Source organism: Lissotriton helveticus, chromosome 7 (genome assembly GCF_964261635.1).
Source record: "Lissotriton helveticus chromosome 7, aLisHel1.1, whole genome shotgun sequence".
In the NCBI taxonomy this organism is placed as follows: domain Eukaryota; kingdom Metazoa; phylum Chordata; class Amphibia; order Caudata; family Salamandridae; genus Lissotriton; species Lissotriton helveticus.
Window position 1 is genome coordinate 1192202282 of NC_136068.1, and position 22804 is coordinate 1192225085.

Below are 22804 nucleotides of genomic sequence, written 5' to 3' on the forward strand. Positions count from 1 at the left end.
TCGCCATGCAAGCCGCCACACAACACGTTCTGTCCTTATGGGGCTCTGCCACCAAACCCTCACATACAGGTTGGCTACATAAAATCTGGTTTGTTCTGGGCATGGAGCGCATTCACGCCACAATCACACACTCCACTGCCGCCTACCAGAAAGTGTGGCTTCCGTTACTCTCCCTGTTGTCCAAAGAATTCAATGAGATCACATGCCCCAAATACCTGCGCATCCTGCGACTCACTGAAACCGCAAAGGGCCCTGCAAACTCGCCTGACTGAGGATGACGAACACTTCAGACCTATGACATTGTACGTCCCTTTGGTTCGGCACACTGGGTGGGGTGGGAGCGGGAAAGGGAGTTGGGGGGAGGGGAGGGGAATACTGTTGGGGATTTTCTTTACCATGACTTTCTTTTCAGGCCACTTGGAGTGTCTTAACTCCCTGCATAGCATAACGGACTCACTGCATGCAGACAATTGCATACAGGACTGCTGTACGCCACATACTTCCTTGCCTGCTTGCTGCACGCGCCTGACACGTATCCTATGCACTGTTTTGTATATTGTTATCACTGAAACCAATAAAACAAATTTGAAATTAAAAGTGGAATCGCAAGCCATTTGTCTCCCAGCCCTGGAGTTTCTATCATCAGCACTTCTCCACCCTTTTTCAGTTCAAACATGAATGGCAACATATCCTACTTTGCAATGTTTTCCACATAATTATGGCTCTGCCATATTTGCCACATAATACATAATCTGCTGCATAATCTGATGATTTTAACTAGTAAATTGTTTATAGGGCAAACGGATCAAAAGTTCCTAAAAAATGGGACTTGTGCTGATGTGAAGTGGAGAGCACTTTGCAAAGGTTGACTGGTCACCTTTCTCACTGTTGCAGTTGTATGTTCCACTGGTACTAATAAGGACAAATCTTTGCAGAGACTGTTAGCATGTGTAAAAATGTAAAAATAATAAAGTATCAGAAAATGTACAGCACCAATAATACCAGTGTAGGGTGTCAGAGCACTTTACATCAAACATATTACACAGAGACCATCAATAATACGTACGTACATCATTGTATAGGAAATGTTACAAAGGACTACAAGGTGTAAGAGTCACATGACAACCATACCAAGTAGGCAGCATAGTTTAATAGTGATTGGTCTGGAGAAACACAAACTCTGAATTTAAAACGTAATACCTTGGTTGGTGGTTACCTTTAATAATCAGAATTGATTTCCACCCAAATGAACCCTTTTATGGCAACATTAGGATAATCAAAGACTGGGGAAAAAAACATAACGCTCTAATTTATACTATGCAGTTTGCATGCAGCTCTTACATGACAGTTAAGAGCTCGCTGTTCTATGTTAGGCTTTTAATTGCATGGTACATGTTGTTAGCAGAAAGCACATTAACCCTCTGCGCTTTCTTTCCATGAGTCAAAACGTCCACTAGACAAAACACCATCTCTCTCTACTAACAACATTAATCAATGGAGTTATCATGACATTTATATTGTTGCCAAAAATTGTTAGAGGCCAGGAAGGAGGCAGCAGGTGCTTTTAAAACCATATTATACTTGCAAACACGACAACATTACCTGAAGCCAGCGCCAGCCACGGTCCATTCAGGTAACAGTGGTGGGGCCAGATAAGGGGGGATTTCGAGGGACGATGCAGAGGGAAAATTAATTATTTATTTCATTTCCCCTCTGCATCGTCCCTCGAAATCCCCCCTTACCCGGCCCCTCTGCCTCACCGCTGTTAGCTGCACGGCCCGCGACTGGTCAGCACCTGCTGCGGTCGCACTGCCCTAGAGTCACCCTGCTCAATGGTCCTGTGACCTCAGTGACAGTGTCACTGTCACTCTATGGTGTGCTGCTTCATAGGCCTGCCTGCAAGACTGGAGGTGAACTTCAGAATGAATTGTGGCAGCAAGGCCTTCAAGGTTAACCTACACTTGCAACTGCTAGGGTCCACCTGCTGGTGCTAAGACACCAGGGCTTTTAAGATCTTGCTGGGCCTTCTAAGGTCTAGCATGGGAATGTGCTCCCTCAGGGGGAGTGGTCTGGGGGACTGGTCATGAAGGCTGAACCTGGTTTCCAAGTTCCAATTCCAGCAGCTCTGACCATAGTGCCACATCCTCTCCCCCACTGAACACCATACTGCCCCACTGAGAGAAACTTACACTGCACTGACCCGCTATAAACATCTGGATGTGACTCAATTCAAATTACACACTAGACAAGAGCAATATGCTGCCTAAAAAAATTAACAACATCCTAGAAAAAGCAAACACTCATAAGGAATGCAAGATTAAGTAAAGCATGTGAAATGTAAGCAGGAACAACATGGTTACCTTTTTCTTTTTACACTCATTATTCAGAAATTAGTGAGTGCTTTTGCCTGAAAAGTTAAGGCCATGACTACAGGGCCCAGAAGGGACCCGCTTCAATGCCCATTGCTTATATCCTTACAAAACGTAAGCAGTATGGTTTAAAAAGACCACATTTGTAAATACAGAGCTGCGGTATGCATTTTGTTTTCCAATTCACCCATTAAGCAGGTATTTGAGTACCTCCAGGAATAGTGCACTTTCCCACCTAGGGAAAACAATGTTGATCAAACAGTGACGAGAAAACAAAAGTAGCGCTTCACTAGCAAACACTGTAAAGTGGTGCTAATGTGTTTAGGTATGAATAAATCAATCTGGCCACCTTGCAACCACTCTTTCTTGCTTTAGTTAGTTATTTTTCATATTTTTAATTTTTATATTTCTCTCCACCCCGAGGCTGCACTTAGAAATCGAAAAATGGCATTAAAAGACGACGTTTCCAGAAAAATAGTTTTCCTTTTTGGCTCCATTTCACAGGGGAGCAAATGAACGAAAGGAGGAAAAAGAAGGTAATACCCATTTCTTGAAGTCTCTGTTTTACTAAATGAGGAGGAGTGAGACAGAAAAAAAGGGAAGAGGGAGAACAAAGGGGGGAGCAGGCCGCTGCCAGCGGTAGGAGAACTGGACACTGCCCTTGTCTTCTCTGGGCAAGAAGGAAAAGACGGAGTCGGGGAACGGACTCTATGAAATAAAAGAAGTATAGGGGCACACCGTGCCCTCCCAATCCCGCCCACTTCGACCACTGGAGTGCGCCATAGAAACCCCAGGCCCCCCGCCTCAAGTCCTGAACTCCTCTAGTGCAGCTCGAGGTACCAACAGCTAATTTCCTGCAGTATCGGATGCAAGTCCTAATATCCAGGGGAACACCCCCCAGCACCAATCCACTGGAGCCAGTACCAGCTTCAATCCCCACTGCGCCTGCTGACCTTTCAAAGATGGGTAGTCTCTCCATGGATCCACCTTCTAGGCCTTCTGCCCACAAGAGGGTGCAGCTGGGATCACGAGGACCTTCCCATGATGTTATGGCCGGATTTGGAGACATTGTCCATTGCACACCAGTGCCCCTGCCAGGCCAGAGGCTGAAGATAACAGCTCCCCCACCAAGACCAAACTGCTGTAGGACTGCCAGGTTCTCAATTAGTATAAGAAAAAGTGGAAATCCCAATATACCCTTGGAGGCTTGGGTGGTCGGTAAATAGTGGGTGAGGGTGCCTACAAGGAATTTTCTAAAGCACACATAGTTTAACCATTTAATATACAAATAATGATTACAAGCTTTGTGCAGTTGCTTGCATGAAATTATTTAACAAAACCAATTGAACTCATTTATACCTAAACTAATCTGTTAGAAAGAGATCTTACACTGGTGTAAATGTTTTTAAAGTATTACGTTTATCATGAAAAATCTTTCAAAGGGTACAAAAAAAACAATACAAATTTCTGAATGAAATTACACACAGCAACTGAGGTTTCCAGATCTTTCAATGCTACAAACACCACTTAGTCACTAGTGTGGACACCTCTTTACAAAGATATAACAGGAAGCAGTCCCCCAAGGACTCTGTTCTGAAAAACCCACCTCCAGCTCACTCTGTGGTGATGATACTGGCGCATCTTAAAGGGAGAGATGTATCCTCTTAAATGCTCAAATAAAGTTACGTGTCTGGAGACATAAGAGACAGAGATGTTAGTCTGGTGGCCTCCCTGCAGCTGTGCAACACCATCATGCCAGCTACAGTATGCCACTCTGGAATGAGTTTGAGAACTGTGCCTCCTTGCTTTAGGGCTGTGCCCTCGAAGAGTTCCTGCTCCTCTTCGGCAAGAAACCTGCAGAGCCAAACTGCTGGTGCGCAGAGATCTCACAGACATGGCAAGAGCACTGTGTACTCTGGCCTGGTAATGCACTGGTAGTTTTGGCTCACGTTTTTAGGTCTCGCTAGCGAATGCAGCACAGCTGCTTTGCTAACGAGACTCCATTGCTGCCCCTTTCTGTCCCGAAGGGAGACAGGAGGTGACACGCGCGGACAGGAGATGTGCACAAGCGGATAGGAGCTGTGCACTCCATACGCGTGCACATCTCCTGAACCGGAGGCTGGCATTGCGCGCATCGCGCACTGTCACTTTCCCATTCTCTTCCCCCCCCCTAAGTGCCTCCCCCCCCCTCTCCGTCGGCTCCACTGAGCCAGCTTGTTAAAACGAGGCAGCAGCTCAACACATGATAAACAGGCAGCGTTTGTGGCATTTTGACACTTGCCCCGCTCTTTTCGGAGTCCTGTTTAGCTACTACAAAGTGCCTTTATAAATCACCAAAGCAGGCTTAGTCTGCTATTAGATATTCACGTTGAGGCAGAGAATGTCAACTGATAGTAGGTGGTGGCACATATGCTCGAGCTACCTTGAAATGTGTCACAGAACCATATTTTTATTTTGCACAAGGGGCCCGCATGACATTTGTGACATTTCCCCCTGCACCCCAAACCCTTCTGACATTCCTGGTCCATCCTCTTCATGCGCAGGCAAGCTGAACAGCAGTACTAAAGTCGAATAAAGCGCCACGTTACCAGACTCTCGTAAAGTGTAAGGACCCAAAGTCTTCCCCACTGGCCTTCAAATAAACAAATATCCGGTACTGATTATTCCGAACCTGCCCTGGAGCCCCCCTGCTATCCTGGAGCTCAGCCAGGCTCGGCTCTTAGTGAACACTATGCAGAGTAGCGGGGAACGCAAGCCTATGAATGGAAACTGAAGGCTGCAATAACACAAGGAGGGCCAACACCAGGGGGCGCTCTCTTGTAACCAACTCCACAGCGAGCATCTTCTGTGCGCAGGAATGTGACCCACGAGGAAATTGTAACAGTGGCTCGCCATATATCACAGTGTGCCCAGAAGCGAGAGGGCGGCCTGAGCTGTGCAGTTCTTGGGTTCATTCTCAGCACGTACACGACTTGACAATATCTCAATGTAGAGCATTGCAATAAAGAACCTGCCTTGGTATGTGTAAGTACGACTTTATCTTTACTAAAAAAAAAACTGAACTAAAAATTAAACAACCTGATTCTGACTTTCCTCATCGAACCCAACACCTTCCCCAGCCAACCTCTATCATGTTCTAAATTGATTTTAGTGCAGTTCTCTGCTCGGTATAAACTTCTTTTTATGGTTTAAATCTTATTATTTTAGCAACAAGGTACAATCGTCCCACCTACATGCACAAGCCAGTGGGGATCAACAAAACATGAGAGGGTAACCAAGAGGGAATGGGAAAGAGACATTTGGAAGGGCGGGAATTTATGGGGGAAGGTAATGATGGGTCGACAACTTGAAAGAAGTGAGACACCAAACACAAAGTAAAACAGGATGGGGTGAGAGATAGTGTGGACGACATGCCATTGCCAGGCTCAGATAGGGACATGATATGGGTATGTCAGGTGGAGGATACGCAGGTACGTCGGGCAGGTCAGTTCTCTAAATTTGACTGAAAGGTGCCGTATACACGCATGCAGTAACATGTTGGTCACTACTACTGTCAACTTCTCCATTCCCAATAGCACCCACAGTTTATGCTGCCAGTCCAGTCTCAGCAGGATTGCATTCGAGCCCCAGTAAGAAAGCATAAGTTGCTTGGCCGCTCCGAGCGCTAAGGTAATCGCACGCCCCTTTGCAGATTTTAAGGGATATATCAGGGGGGGTTCAGAAGTCCCAGTAGGATGTAGCTAGGGAATCTGCGGAGTTCAGTGTCATATATTTCGTCCACAGCTGGAACACATGTAAAAAAAGAGCTTATTTTGGGACAATGCCAAAGAATATGCGTAAGGGATCCAGTCTGGCACCAGTAATGCCAACAGGTACTGTCCCTGCCCACCTTCCACTGGGCGACCAGTGGCCTAAGTGAAGTACCAATAATGTGCAATTTTAGTAGCATTTCTTTGCTGCAGCTACTGTTAGCAGAAGAGAGGGCTCGTTGTAGAATATCACCTCATTCTTTTGTGGTAATGTGCATTTGCATTCCCCCTCCCACCGTCACTGAGCAGGTGTTTTCAAGAGTGTCTGCTGTGTATTAAGGAATGTGTATAAGTCGGAGAGAAGTCGTTTATCTGAGGAGTGTGTAAGTACCAAGTTTTTCAATGGGCGTGAGAGTTCTGCCTGCATGGGGGAGAATCAAGGGCTGTATATTGCCAGCATGCGTTGTATGGGAAACCATTAAACTTATTTTTAGGTCGAGCCATGGCAGCGCATGCGCTGCTCTGCGAGGAATGCTGTATTGAGGTAGGGACTTGAAGCTTCGCCCACTCTCCACCCACATTTTCCATTGGCTTGTGTCATGGTCCTCTGTGGCTGTTCATTGGGCAAAAGGCTTAGTAGTCCCTCATTAGTACCGCCCTTTCTCATTTTGTAACATCTCATGGCGACACCCCGTTACAAGTGTTATTACTCGGTAGGCTTTAATTACAGTCTCCGAGCACTATTTTCTCAAATAGCTTTCTCCTGCCTGCAACTCTCCTAAAGATTATTTTTATTTTTATAGCACGTATTTGCAACCAATAGCTCTTGCATTTGCGAGAGTTTCAGTTATTACATTGTAAATGACAATGCCTTTTATTTATCTGATTTAAAAACAACACATAAATAAAAGGCATGGTCATTAACAATGCCAATAGCTCAAACTCTCAAAAATGCAAGACCTAGTGCATTGCAAATGCTTGTTGGTCTTTATGTCAGAAACCCATGGGAAAGTGACTAACCATACCTGTGATGAGAAGGAATTGTTCTATCTTCTATGGTACATCACAACAGTTAGGAAGTTCATTGGACCTCTCACCCCAGCTGCAGGTTCTGCCGCCCAGAAAGAAACAAGCATTGGCATAGCCAATAGGTCTCGCTTTTGGGACCTTATAAGTGTTTAGCCATGCAACAGTTGATGTTGTTGCACCAAGGATATTGTGCTGCATAACCAAAAGCGAGACCTATTGGCTAGGCCAATGCTTGTTTATTTTGCCCCTCTCCCTTCGCGACCCCTATCCCCCTCACCCCGCCCCACCATTTGTCCCAAACACCGGCCGCTACAGTATGTAGCTTCAATGAAGGCAAGCGGATATTCTCAACAATACCGATACTGTAGGTTTCAATGTATACACAGGAGTAGAAGCTGCCTGCTCTTTTAAGGCATACAGAGAGGGAGTGCTACAGTAACCCATCATCTGCTTTGAGGATGCTTATCCGTGCAAGTGCCCGTGTAGCACCTTTTCTGTGTATGTGGTAATGGAGCATGAGAAACTCCATAGGGGAGAGGAGTTGGCCTAACGGCTAGGGCGCTCGACCTCGGACCTGGGGATCTGGGTTCGAGTCTCGGTAACGACGCCAAAACCTATGGTACCCCCATCCACCCCTCTATATATAGTTCTGAAACTTCTGCTAGGGTCGATAAGCTGCAAGACCACTTGAATTGTGACATGGCTCTGTGTTTTGATGGAGGCACACGCTGAAAGTACCTGCAATTAAAAAGATCTACACTGTGGGCCTGCGGGACGCAGAATCTCCAGTTATTTATGTTTAGATCCTAAGATATAACACTATTTAAGTTCCTAAATGTACGTGTTTTCTTTTCTTTTCAAAAATAGATTCATTAATTTTGGAATCGTAATGTCATACCTTAATGTGAGGCCGTTGGCCGCCCATGTAGTAAATATAAACAAAATGTATAACGAGTAATAGAAGATATAATTATGTAACAGGGACCAGAATGCTCCATTAGAATACATATTAGAATGCAACAAGACGTTTTATATGTTCACAATAATTTGCAGTGACCCTGAACAGATATAATTTAAAATGTCATGATGTTACACCAGGTAATACTGTGCACAGAAATGCCTGTTATTTGTTTTGTATTGAAATGATATATACGAAATGCTAATAAAAATGAGTTTAAAACATAAATAAAAAGATCTACACACTATACATAAAAGCAATACGAATTTGCTAACATAGGTTTGCGAATGCTCCTTCTTGAAATATGTAGTAACTCCCACCACACCAAAGGGACCTCGTGTTCAGTGGGGTTTTGTTGGATAGAAACTTGACTTCTCTTTAAGTAGTTGCAGCCTAGTTTACATTTTAGAACTCTGTAAAATATTGCGTTTCAAAAGAAGTCGATGCACCTCAACCATGAGTCCAAGCACAGACGAAAGGGAATGCGAGTGGATTTCCATTTTTTGTAGCCCTCAATGCGATTCAAACTAATAAAGGGCTTTTAAAGCATTCATTCAAGAGTAAGTGTTCATCCCTGGCGAAAGACAGCACGTGTTGTACAGCTCAGGCGAGGTATTCGACAATCTCCTGTACAGTGACTTACCCATACCATTGCTTCAATAACTGATTATACGCAGTCCAATTGTCAAACGCACTTCTCGCAGCTGGGCTGAGCGGATGTGTCACATGGCGTGTTTAGCGGCACAGTGGTTGAAGTACTGAGCGGTCTACGGCCTCCCATCTTGGCTACAATGTTTACTTAACAGGGGCAGAGGCAATGGACTATGGTTGCACTAATGCGATTTTGGGAAACCACAGCATATGACACACATCCTATGCAGCCTGACGCTGTCCCTCTTACAACTTGCCGTTACAACTTATTCACCTCCCTATCTTGCTAGCTCGGAATCTTACTCCTATGGATACCTAATCTGTAGGACTAACAATTTAAAAATTCCTGATTGCAATATTCAAGTTACATTGTGTCTGGTTTTACGTATAGGCTGAATGTGACTTTGCGACGGTATCCTGCCCTCTCGTCCTAACATCTTATTACAGATACCTTCATGATGTACATTGATACATCCTTGTACTGAGGAACACCCGATGTACCCACGCATGTTCAGAGCAACTGTGCAGGAACTAGAGTACTTGGTCACCAAATGTTGCCAGATTTCTGGGGCCAGCCTCTTGCCCTATAGACTGCCTCTTCTGTCAACATACTCCCGTGCATCTTCTGAGCCTACTTGCTCAGCGACGGGGCACTGTCTCCCATCCCAGCCATGCAGTGTCCCTTCTGGCAACCATAAGCACATTATGAAACCACAATATGTTTGGACAACGATTGCTCTCCCCATATACCCAAACTCACCACCTGTGCATTCAGATCTATTGCTAGCTCTGTGCTCTTTCTAGGCAGCCGCTGCACCCAGACCAAAACCCCTGCAGCCTCGGACATGTCTAGATTGTATGTACAAGTCTACCTTGCTGCTGACATCCTTGCAGGTATCTGTCATCCGCTAGCCTGCCCACCTTTAAAAGCCTAGCTCGGCTATAATATGCCTAGTGAAGAATCCCACATTCTAGTAGGAGTTTGTCCTCTAAATCCTGCAGAAGTGGGGTGTATTTTCCCAGCTCATGTCTAATGTGTATATACTTATACCTCTGAGTCTCAGTAAGTTCATATTATGTCTGCGTTTCCATAAAGTAAAGCATCTGGTGTCCCCCAGCTTTGATATCCTCCGAATATTGCCATTTATGAAGCCCTTTAATTACTTAAATCCTCGTTTGCCGTATTCAATATTTTAATAACCTTTACAGTAGGGGTGGGTATAGTGACTTTCCCCCACTATTCAGCTCTCATGGATACACCCGGTTACATCGTCCTCCTGTCCGCCATAAGTGAGGGTTCCTGTTGCATAGGGAATACCCAATCATCCAACGGTCCGCTGGGTGGTCTAATCGTAAAATCTTAGATCGGGCAGCACAATAGCCCCATTGTATGTGCCTCTCATTAGAGTGTACCCATCCCAGAGAAGGTGAGGTCTCAGCCGGCCACATTTTTCTGCTCTTGCTACTCATGTAGGGGAGCCTTGCTTAGACATCTGGGCCAATGTGTGCTGGGGGGATAACCTTTGATTTGCTCCTGTGCTGCCCGGGCCTAGCACGGTTGGTCTCTCTAGGCCCTCCTAATGATGGGATGCTGTTCTTGGACAAGTCTTCTGCCGCTATCTTCTGAGTGCTGTGGAGTGGGTCCACTCCTTCTAATTTCTGTGCTAACTCAGTTCTCCCCTGCCCGTCCAAATATTTCCACTGGACTTTTTCTTAGGATAGTTGTTGCTGACGTCAGTAAAGTTTACTTAGTCTTATTTCTTCCTACATTTTTAAAGCACTTTCAGAAAAAAGGGATTTAATACATTAGAAAAGAATGGCCTGTGCACATGACACACACAGCATGGGCATGATTGCAGATATTACAGGCTTAAGACTTTCAGCTGATCTACTCACACTAGAGTCTTTGATGTAGGTAATACAGTGAAATTATTTCAAATCTTTAAAATTTCAGTAGGAAACTACCTGCAGAATTGTGTATGGGTAAATTTGCGAACGAATGACGAGTACCAAAAAACACATTTGAAAAAGATACAAATTCTATTTTGTGAAGAGAATGTTTAGAACTTATTCAAAATTATTAGCAGTTCTGTTCTTCAAAGAGATACTAGGAATAAATGGTAAAAACAGCTTTAATATAACTTATATTTGTACTGCGCACATTCAGCCATGGGTTTTCGGAGCTGATGTTTATTGTTACCCAACTTAGTGTTTTTTTGGTCGCAAAAGGATAAAAGGCTGTGCAGACCCACCGGGATTCGAACTGTGACCATGAGCTCAAGCACAGATTCCTGGAGTGGAGGCATTAGTCCACTAAGACACCGGATCTACCGGCTTTCTATTAGTCTTGTTTTAATGGCTATGACATTACAGTCCTATAAAGTAGGCAAAGCACACAGCTCATGCTTTCATGTTTATCCTACACCTACAGCATCGACCAATCAATATAAAAAGTATCTTAAACATTGAGACCTTTGCAGATGTCATTATATTGGATCTATATGCAAGGTGACTGTCCAGTCTGATGCAGACTGAAAAAACCCTTTGTTAACTCAGGAACAAACTTTTTTTTCTTTGTTACAACATTTCTTTTATTCCCTGTAGGTATGGTTTCAGAAAACCCCCGCACCTTGAACTAAAAGCTCGGCCAAAACTCGGCGAGAGATTAGTAACCTTTGTTCATGTTACTGACTGGATTGAGAAGAAACTGGATCAAGAGTTCCAGGTAAATCCCTTTTCAATGAGCTGTCTGGTAGTAATGGTTTCAGCCTCACCCGGCAGGGATACAGCTATTCTGGTTCTAAAAGCACATTTTTAAACCGTCCAATTCTCCAACTCCCGCCGTGATTTAGCACGGTTCACTGCTCACCAGGCGTGTGTGTGCTTTTGAATCTTACTGATATGCGTCCCCAGTCCATTCTTTGCATTTATTACTGAGTGTTCAACTGTTAAATATCAAACCATTGCGACTTCTGTCTTGTTCCGAATAGTTAAAATATGTGTGTTGTTGACATCTAAGAACTAATCTAAAAACCCTATCCATTATCTGCAAAGCCACAACTGTATCCTTTTTAAAATGCAGCCCAAGCTTTATAGACTAACAGCCAGATTCATCAACACAAATTGCGATCGCAATAGCTGCGAAATAGATATTGCGATCGCAATAACATGAATCGCAATTCATGAAATGAAACCTGACCAAATAGCGAATTCGCAAAACAAATTTTACGACTTCGCAAAGAAAATCGCAGAATCAAGGTGGAACCCCCTTTGCGAATCGAAAATTGCGAGTTCCCAATGATTCTGCGATTTCATTTGCGAAATCGCTAAATAATCGCCAACCAAATGCATGAAATATCGCAATTTGTGAAAAACCTCAAAATCGCAATTTGTGAGGCCCAATTTAAGGAGAACCCAAACCAGGTGGTAACCATGAAGTAAAAAAAAAAAAAAATCCTAACTAGCCATAGGTGCGGGGCTGACCAAACACACTTAAGGAGACACAGTAGGAGCATGAGGACATTCACAATGCCAGGACTCTACATGGTGGTTAGGCGGCGAAGGCTCCAGGCTGCAGCAAGGAACGGACGCAGGATCCAGGAGCGAATATTCCACCAGCGGATCACACTACTGGGCCAAACTGAGGAGGAAATCTACTCAAAGTGCCGTCTGAATGGGGCAATGATTACAAAGCTCATCCAGGACCTTGACCCCTGATGCAGCACCCAACGAGGAGGACCAATTCTGTGCCCACCCATGTCCAGGTCTTGTGCAGCCTGCACCTCCTGGCCTCCGGAAGCTTCCAGGGGATAGTTGCCGTTGCAGGGGGGATCTCCCAGAGCACCATGTCCCGCTGCCTAAGGAGTTTCCTGGAGGCCATGCTGACCCGGCTACACCATTACATTAAATTCCCAACCACCCAACAGGACTTGAATCAAACCAAGCAACAATTTTACCACATTGCGCAATTCCCCATGTAATTGGATGCATTGACTGTACCCACATCCACATCTGCCCACCCACAGAGACAGAATACATGTACAGGAACCGCAAGTCCTACCACTCACTGAACATCCAGATGGTGTGCAACGCCAAGACAATCATCACCGACATAGTGGCACAATACCTGGGGAGCACGCATGACTCCTTCATATTCCGGCACAGCGGCATGCACACATGACTGGCCAGGGGAGACTATGGCGAAGGACACCTTCTAGGTAAGTACACATGCCAACAAACAGTACATCGAGACCATGTAGCTGCGCAAAACAGGCACTCACCCTCTGCTCCTTTCATTCAGGTGACAGCGCATATGGCCTCCGTGAGTACCTCCTCACCCCATTCCTCAACCCTGCCACACCACAGCAACGGCGTTACAATGCTGCACACATTCGCACTAGAAATTGCATTGAGCGGACATTTGGGCTTTTAAAGAGCCGATTCCGCATCCTACACAAGACTGGTGGGGCCATCAAATACCAGCCTGAGGTCTGCTGCCGCATCGTGGCCGTGTGTGCAATACTCCACAACATTGCTACCAAGCGGAGGATACCTGTGGTTATCTCTGGCAGTGAGTCGGAAGGGGACAACCGCCCACCTGCACATGGGCATCATGCACGCGGGGAGAATCCTGCTGAAGGACACAGGTGCCGCAACCAAATCACAATGAACTGTTTCTAGTGCACCCATTCCCCTCACACAACACTGCACTCATGCATGACAAATGTAATAATGACATGAGTCGGATTTACTTGTGACCATAAATTCTTATTGTTTTTTCACAATAATGGGTACAACAATTTTTGTCAATATTACATGCAAACTGTATTCCCTCATCCAGCCCCATGATAGGGTAGAGGGCATGCTTGTGTAATCAGCATGGCCCTGCTGGTAGAGTTCAAAGTGTCACTGGCGCCTCCGGCCGGACACACCCAGTCGCCTCTCCACGTCCTTCACGACACTATTGGCCCATGATGCTGCAGTGGACCTGGTGCTGCGGCGGCGTTCCATTACCAGCGGCAAGGACAGGCTGCTGTGACTGGAAGTGCCCTCGCTGGCATCATCCCCCCCCCCACTTGCTTGCCCATGGCCAGACGCATGTAGACTCTGCACAGCTGTTGTCACATGGTCAAGGGACCTGGCGACGTCCTGGCAGCATTGGACCATCTGCATCTGCATCGCAAGGGAGTGGCGCAAACGTTGGGAGATGGCATTTCCTATGATGTGGTTAGACCTGGTGTAGGCTGACAGGCGGGTCAGCAGCTGGCGGTGGCGGCTGATATCCTGCTGGGACACCAGGATTTGGCTGTTCTCACGGACAGCTGTGGTCATGACCTGCATGCATTCTGTCAGCTGCCCCACATTTCGCGCGGTCTTATTCAGCAGCAGGTGGATGGCTGCCAAGTGCCGTGCCTGCTTCTGGTGTACTGCAAGCATCCGGCGTTCTATGGCCAGCCCAGGATCCCGGATATGTACCCCCCTGCCAGCGCGTGTTGAGACGTCCCGCTGCTGCCTCATCAATCCGCTGGACTGGGATCACACAGTGGCTGTGCGCCGTGTCTGCCTTCTGGGTGCTGGTGGTGTGGCCTGTACCACTGCCATGGGTGTCACTTGGGGTGGTTGCTGGGCACCTGTGGCTGCACGGGTGGCCCTGTCCATAAGGGGAGGTGGTGGTGCTGCTGCTGCTGGCTGAGATGGTCCGGGTCGTGGGGCAGGATAGCCCTCACCCTTGGTGTCCTCCAGGTTCTCCTCTATGTGTAGGGCCTCACTGTCGGTGCTGGGTTGTTCAGACGCACCTGTGATGTAAATGGGTGCATGATTAATGATATGTATCTTGCACATGGGAAGTTGCTACATGCATGCAGGCTTGCATTCCCTGACTGGCTTTAGGAATAACTTTCACTTGACAGGTCTGGCTGTGTGGGGCTATCCGGGAATTTTGGTCACACTACAAGTACCACAATGCAATAGGGCATTTCAGGTGTGCATGGCCTGCATTACTGGGGTTATCAAACAGCTAGCTCTGGAGTCATGGGCATTGTTAGAGGACAGGGTCGCAGTCACATGGCACTTACATTGGGATTGTTGGGTGGGTCGGGAGGAGTCTAGCAGGGTGACCCCCACGCAGGCTGCAGGATTTAGGGTGTCCTCCACAAGGTCTTCCAGTGGAGTGTTGGGTGCAACAGTGGGGACTCCTCCTCCGGTGGCAAGTCGCTCCCCCCAGCCTCTCAGCGATGCGTTCTTTGGCACGCCCTCTGAGGTCTTACCACCTCTTTTTTAGTTCATCGATGGAGCGCTGGGTCACTCCGACTGAGTTCACCTCTGCGCGGATGCGCAGCCAGATGCGCCTCTTGTCCACCTCAGGCACCCTCCGGGACTCCTTTCCAAAAAGGCGATCATGGTCCTTAGAGACTCCCTCAATGAGGTACTCCAGTTCCTGCTCTGAGAATTTGAGTTTTCCTCTTTCTTCCTGGTGCACTGCTCCCTGCTGCTTCCTGGGACATTTTCAGTTGTTCTTTGTGTCCTGGTGTGGTGCTGCAGGTAGTCTGTTGTGGAGCTCTGGCCAGTGCTGCTTCCACTTTCAGGCTCAGTGATCAGAATGAGGGAGGGAACTGCCTACTTCCTGGTTGTGATGTCATCATTGTGCTCGAAATGCGACTTCCTGTTTTTGCGATCTCGCAATTAGCGAGATCGCAATTTGCGATTTCGGTAATTGCGAGTTCGCAATTTCTACATGGAAAACTGCCGATTCTGCGATTTTTATGCGATTTAGCGAAAATCGCAATTGGCAATTGCGGCCGATTGCGATTCGCTTTTTTAATTCGCTTTTCTTGATGCATCCCATTCTGCAAATTCTAAATTGCGAATCGGTATTTTTCGCTATTTAGAATTCGCAGAATATGGGCTTGATGCATCTGGGGGTAAAATTCAGCTTGAATCTTCACATTCATGCCCAGTTTCCTGAGGTACTGTGGCACAGTCCAATAGGTCAGATTTTCCGGCCTTGAAAAATCCCTCCGTTGTTTTGTTTCTTAGGTGGAGGTGGTCATCTCAGTCAGAATATTGTGAGAGGCTAGTGTTTATTTAACCTGTGGCTATTCGCAGTGGCAGCTGGTGACATTTGAAAGTGGTTGGGCCTAAAAGTTTGGTATGACTTTTATGCAGTGATCGACACGTGCACGTTTAATGGACAAACGTGGGTCTAGGCTGGATCCTCCTCCAGAGAAAAAAAAATGAAGAAAAGATTGTCAAATGGTGCATTTAAAGCAAATTTTTTTAGTGATAAAGCAAGACTTATAAAGCAGTGGGAACGTATAGTTTTGAATATTAAACACATAAAAAACTGCCCCATCTCTTGCTGCATTACCATGTTCAACAGATACTGTAATCTGCAAATTGTAGAACGCAACAACTTCAGCCTTTTAAAATGTGTGCTTGCTCAGTGGCCTGCACTGCATGCAGCATCAACTTTGGAATGAAATACTCTAACCGGTCTTCGGGAAGGACCCACAGCTGCTTATTCCAGTAATATAGAAGTATGTGAAGACAGGTCTTTAAGTGGGATGAAAAATGTATTGACTCTCTAAAAGGTAACACGTAAAATAAATTTCTGTGATTCCCATAGTGTGCTAAACTGACTAGTGTTTTGGTTTCTCTCTGAGATGTAATTGCATCCAGATATATAACACAACAACTGAACTACACCTAAAACCTGCCAGTACGATTGTGGTTGTTAGTTGTTTAACTTGAATAGGGCACGTTACATTGCATGCGTTTACAATGCATGCCATTACAACACAGTCATTACAACGACAGCGTTGTTACTTCTCATACCATTATAAGGCAAGTCGGAACAATGACTTGGTGTAGGGGGGCGCTGGATTTTGGAATAGTATCATTTACTATTCCAATTCCAGTCTGTGCAACAGTAGGGAATGTGTTGGATTTTAAATCCAACACCTTCTGCCCCTTACAGCAAGTCATTGTTTTCGACTTGCGTTGTAAAGGTCGGCGATGTAACAACGCAGTCGTTGTAATGACCGCATTGTAATGGCATGTGTTGTATCGCATGCATGGTAAACAATGTTTACCGTTTAACTTAAATGAGTAACAACAAGGATTTGTTATGAATAGGCTTTCCTGTTTTCAGTTTCTATTTTTGGTAAATTCTGGTGGTGTTTTTTCAGTGTTTTCCAGTGATTTCCATACCTCAAAAAAACTGTGCTTTTCAGTGTTTACTCATTTTCGCGCCATAAAAAACAACTGAAACGGTGTTTTGCCGGTGTTTATGGAACGCTTTGCTTTTATGATTGCTTTTTCAATTTTTATTCAGAAATTGTATACTGCTCTACAGTTCAGAAGCTTAATAAAGTCATGAAATACTTTCCATTATTCTTTGATTCTGCAGCTCAGATTTAACAAGCATTTGCAATGCAATAGTTCTCGCATTTATGCGAGTTTAAGCTATTGGCATTGTAAATGACAAAGACTTTTATTTATGTTTTAAAAACAAAAATAAAAGGCATTGTTATTCGCAATGTGAATAGCTCAAACTGCTTAAATGCAAGACCTTTTGCATTGTAAATGCTTGTTTTAAATGGAAGCATGCATTGGTCACTCAGCAAGTGTTTGTCAAATATACGTAGAGAACTTTTTTTAATGCTATTATGAAATTGCAATGTGGCTGAAGGGGCATATGCAAGTCAAACAAGCATTGGCATAGCCATAAGGTCTCGCCTTTGGGACCTTACAAGTGTTTAGTTATCCAGCACAATATCCTTCGTGCAACAACATCAACTGTTGCATGGCTAAACACTTATAAGGTCCCAAAGGCGAGACCTATTGCCTATGCCAATGCTTCTTTGGCTTTGTGAGCTTGCACATTCTGTGTGCTCAGCGCAGACTTCAAATGATTTTAGCGAGGAGGTCAGGCAGAGGATGTATACAAAGAAAGTTGTTTTTTGTTTTGTTGAAACAATGCGCTTTGATTCTATTCACCTGAGAGTATGGCCTCGCATAACGGCATCAAAGCACCCAAGCCTTAACAAGCTTGTTAAATGGAGAGTAGATAAAGGAGCCCTTTGCTTGTGCTCCCAGGTTACCCTGATGCCCTACCCTTTTGTTTAACTGGCTATCGGAATTTGGCGCCATTCCACTAATCTGTATTGCCCTGCCTCCACAGCAAGTGTAGTCCTACAACAAACTTACTCTGAGCTTTCCGAGCACGAGCAGCAAGGGTGTAGGAGACATCCCATTTCATGAGTCATCAAATGATGTAAATCCGACAATACGTCATGAAACAATATGATCACGGTTTTAAAATTAAAAAAATAAATGTACCAGTTCTCGGGTACATAAGATTTACATCAAGGCATTTTTACTTTTTTAAACATGAAATATGCAAGAACACATGCATATTCCCATGCCCTGACTACCTTCCCACGAGTTACCCAAAATGCCGGTTTACTTTCTCTAATTGTTTGTACAGCCTATATTACTATTAAATGTAAAGCAAGATTGTTTTATGTTACACACAGAGAAGTTCGGTTTTTAGAACACAGATCCTTTACCAAATTATTTCAATGTGCTCGCAAAGTGAATAGCTAAGGAAAATGATACGTAGTTGTGGAGCACTGGAATTATGCGGCAGAAGAGGGCCAATTATGCTGCAGAAGAGGGCCAAATTACGTGGCAGGGTTGACCGAATTATGCAGTAAGAAAATGTAAACTATGCTGCCTAATGCGGCACATTTGCTGATAGTAATGCTTCACTATTTCAACACTTGTTAACACTGTCTGGGAATAGGTTGTACCTCATTAGTACCAAGTTTAACAGTCAAACATAGCCATAAGCAACAGAAAGGTGACCAGTCAACCTTTACAATGGGCCTTCCGTTACACTGCAACACATGTCACAAGGCTTTGCCAATGCTTGTAGCTAATTGCGATCAGGAGCTAAACTTTCCTAAAAACACTTTGTTTTCAAAACAGGCATTCCAGCTGTAGCTTTAACATAAAATAGCACCTTCATTCCCCATCGCTGGGTCCCTTGGCTTACATAACTGAACGATATTGGTAGAAGTTCAATACCTTAAGTACCACAATTAAAAGAAGAAAAAAATTAAACAAAGATGTCGTGCAGTCCCCAAAGAACTGAAGAAGATTTGTTTATTCTTCATTTGCCACTTAAAAAATCTGGTGGTGGGAATTGCCCCTAAACTCCCCACTCAAAAATCTGGTTGAAGGGTGATACATCCCTCGTAGTTTGTACCCCCACCACGAGCAGTGGGTGTTTACATGTGCACTCTGCGCAGAAGCACGACAGAGAGCACTAGGTCACGAGCGAGATTTATTTATATTTATTTATTAGAGCTCGGTTCTTGGGTCCCGGCCATGGCTAGCACTCGGAACTGCAGGCAGTGGCAAGAGAACTCAGGAAGGGGAGGAGGTGGGGCTCCACTGCTGGAATAGCAAGGGGCGCTGGACAATCAGTTGGGGTCACGGTTTGAACAGGGGTGCTGCTGTAGCAGAGTTCTACGGCTCCTGATCAGGCGGGCAACTAGAGCCAAATTTCGGGGGGGGGGGGGGGGGGGGGGCTGAAAAATATCCGGGGGGGGCCTAATTCTAACAACCATTGACAGTAGCTGTAAGAAGGGGTGAAAACATAAGAAAAGCCTACATTACAAGTAAATGGTCTTTTAAAGACCTGTTAACTACTCGGTGCGGCTGCAATCAGACGGTCGCCAGGCACCAAAGCTGTGTCAGCCCGGGCTGACACACACGACGGGGTGGGGGTGTGGGGGGCTGGGGGCTGATACAATGAAGACGAAAGGCGCCGCGAGTCCGCTTTAGGCTGCTCCCTGTCACTGTGTGGCACCATTCTCTGGGCTCGGCAGACCCCCCTTGCCAGGATGATTCATTATTCTGTGTGGTCCTGCTGGTGATCTGCTACCATACTTACAGAAGGCAATTATTTATTTTAACAATTTTCAGACGTAATCCTCAAATTACGCAAGTGAGGTTCATTGGAAGGCACAAACTCTTGCCGTATACGAGGCAGGTTATTACGAGTTGATGCCCCATTACAGATGAAGCATTAGCATTAGGGTCTGCTCTGTGACACCTCGGTGCTCTCCATGACCCCCAACACTGCGGCAACTCTCTCCTCACACCAAGGGGGCGAAGCAGGGCCCTGTAGCCCCCGGAGTGCCTGTGTTAACAACATCAAAGCCTTTTTAAGGAAATGGTCTTTTTAAAGACCTGTCAAGTACTTGGGAGCGGCCTGCGGCAGTAAGACAGCAGAGCACTACAGCTCCTCACCCCCCACGTGAGCCAGGCAGGGGGCCTGGTGTTGCTATGGCCCTTGGGCCATTCACACCACGGCTCCCCATGTGCATGTGCTGGACCGGCCCAGAAGCACTGTTTTCGCCTCACACCTCCGCGCCAGGCACCACAGTTTATTATGCTTTGGCTCCCTCAAGTGGCCAAAACCTGCAACAACGATGAAAATCAGTGACACTCTGTTTGAACCAGGTCAGCTGATTTTCATCTTGTAGGGTATTTTCGAGTAGAGTCGGTTTTAACCGAATTCGGGACAGCCTAGTTATAAATAATTAACCTTCACAAATTTTCAGTTCTGAAATTTTAGTGGTATTGAGGCTGAGGAAGGAGTTTTGGCCTTCAATTATGTGCGCTTTGTTAGATATATGTCCTTTTTCTCTGCACCTCTCGTCCATCTGCACATCTTTAACCACCTCTCTTTCCATTTCAGCACCCTTTTTTCACTCTTCCTCAAATGCACTTCCTTTCCATCTCCCTCTCTTCCCCACTTCCAAGCCTACACAGCTCTCATTCAAATTCAAGCAACTTATTTACTTTAGCCCTGTAAATATTTTGGCATCTGTGCACCCATTTCACACACATTTTCACAAAATTGCAATTACAACTGGAATACATGACCATTTTTCTGTGTTCTTTACAGAGAGACCAACCCATTGACAGGCACTTTGCTTTGACTTCAGTGTCATCAGAGATCCCAATCACAGCCCCTCATAAACACCTGCACAGCTTAAAGTATGCACGTAAATAAAATACAGACAGAAACACAACATTATTACATAGTTAACTCTTGAGGGAGGCAAGATAAAGTAAAACTTGAAATAAGAGAGGAACTAAATGGCTGACATGCATTGCCCTAACGTTTTTAACACTCATGGATCGTAAATCAATCCATGCTTTTTCAATTAATGTTGTTAAAGGCATGAAGATAGGGCCAGTTTTAATGTTGTACAGCAGATAACTGTCTACTGTAAGCACATTTCTCTCGCTTTGGCGTGTGACTCGGATATTTGGATCAACTTCACAAGGGAATAAGAACTCTGGCATACTCGTCTTTTGGATCCATTTTGCGGGGAAACAAATGCAGCAGCTCCACCAGCCAGCGTGCAGCCAGAGCCTGGGGTGTCACATTGGGAGAGGGTAGCATAGCATGGCGAGGGGTCTCAGCACAATATGTATAATAGAAGATTAGCATTCTAACACTTACCATTACAGAGAACAAGACAATAAAACACATGCTTGCATCCACTCCTACGTGTGACGAATGGGAAAGGTTGAGCTCTATGCCTGTGAATGATGGACTGCTGCTCTCACGCAGAGATGGAGACTTCAACGCCCAAAACTATGATGCTGAAAGCGTCACTGGCCTACAGTGAATACTGCCAAAGAATACAATGGCAATGATTCATAATGAAGGGCTTCAGAACAGTAAGCCCTGTGTCGTGCGTCACAGTTCAGAAAGTTGATTACTGCCTGGCTTCCGTCTCCTGCTTCAGAGTGAGGCAGGGGAGGCCGCCAGGGACAGAGAGCCCAGACTTAAATGCATCGATTTGTTTAGAGATATGATCGTATCTCTAAATAAATCGTTCTATTTAATATTTGTACAGGAATGTAAAGGATTTTGAAGGATAAAAAAAATACAAAGCCATATTGGGAGATGAGTTCTTAGGAAATATGAAATCCGAGTAAGCGTTCTCACATAGTAACATCAAAAATGTTTAAAAGCGAAAAAAACACTTGAGTGTGCACCAAGTGACACCCTAGGAAAGGCAAGAAAAACTCACAAAATCAATCTTGAAAACTCCCGATCAGGAGTGAATGAAGGCGGAGAGGGCAGTGGCATCCATAGTATTCGCCGAAACCCGGGGTTAGTCCTAACCAGGCTCTAATATAGTTTGGAAAGACCTGGGACATAAATTGTAAATTGAAAATGCGCAGGGCCTTATGCTGTAACTATACAATAACAAGCATTGGCAAAGCCAATAGTTCTCACCTATGCAAGAGCTATTGGCTTTGCCAAGGTATCTTAGCTATGTTGTACACCAGCATGGCTGCCATTCATCATGGCTAAAAGTTAGTGGTTTAGAGGAGAGTGGCGTGGAGTGTCGTAGAGTGGAATGGTGAAAAGTGGAGAAGAGTGTAGTGGCATTGCATAGATTGTTGTGTATTGGAGTGGCATTGAGTGGAGTCACAGAGTGGAGTAAAGTGGACTGGTGGAGAGTACATTGGCATAGAGTGTTGTAGAGTATAGTGGCATAGAGTGCTGCGGCATACAATGCAGCATCATAGAATACAGTGGTGTAGATTAGAGTGTTGCAGAGTAAAGTGCTGTGATTTAGAGTGCAGTGGCGCAGGGTGGAGTAGTACACAGTGGAGTAGAATGGCATAGAGTACAGTGGCACCGAGTACAGTGACATAGAGTGGTGCAGAGTAGGGTGGTGTAGAATGGTGCATGGTATAATATAGTGATGTAGAATGCAGTGGTATAGAGTAGGGTGCTGCAGAGTGCAGTGGCATAGAGTGGAGTGATGCAGAGTAGAGTGGCATAAAGTGCATTGGCATAGAATGCAGTAGGGCAGAGGAGAGTGGCATTGAGTGCAGTAGCGTAGAGTAGAGGGGCTTAGGGTGTGGAGGCATAGAGTACAGTGGCATAGAGTAGAGTGGTGCAAAGTACAGTGGCATATAGTGGTGTAGAGTAGAGTGGCTTAGAA

At 45.4% G+C, this 22804-nt stretch overlaps 1 protein-coding gene across 3 annotated transcripts in view; it reads left to right on the forward strand.

The window, feature by feature from the left end:
• Window positions 1–22804, forward strand: part of TEX2 (testis expressed 2) — a 664178-nt gene that overhangs the window by 627981 nt on the left and 13393 nt on the right. For all 3 annotated transcript variants that reach the window (XM_078654347.1, XM_078654349.1, XM_078654348.1), the window contains exon 11: window positions 11361–11481. In XM_078654347.1, the coding sequence (XP_078510473.1) occupies window positions 11361–11481 (121 nt within the window). The remainder of the gene's footprint in view (window positions 1–11360; window positions 11482–22804) is intronic.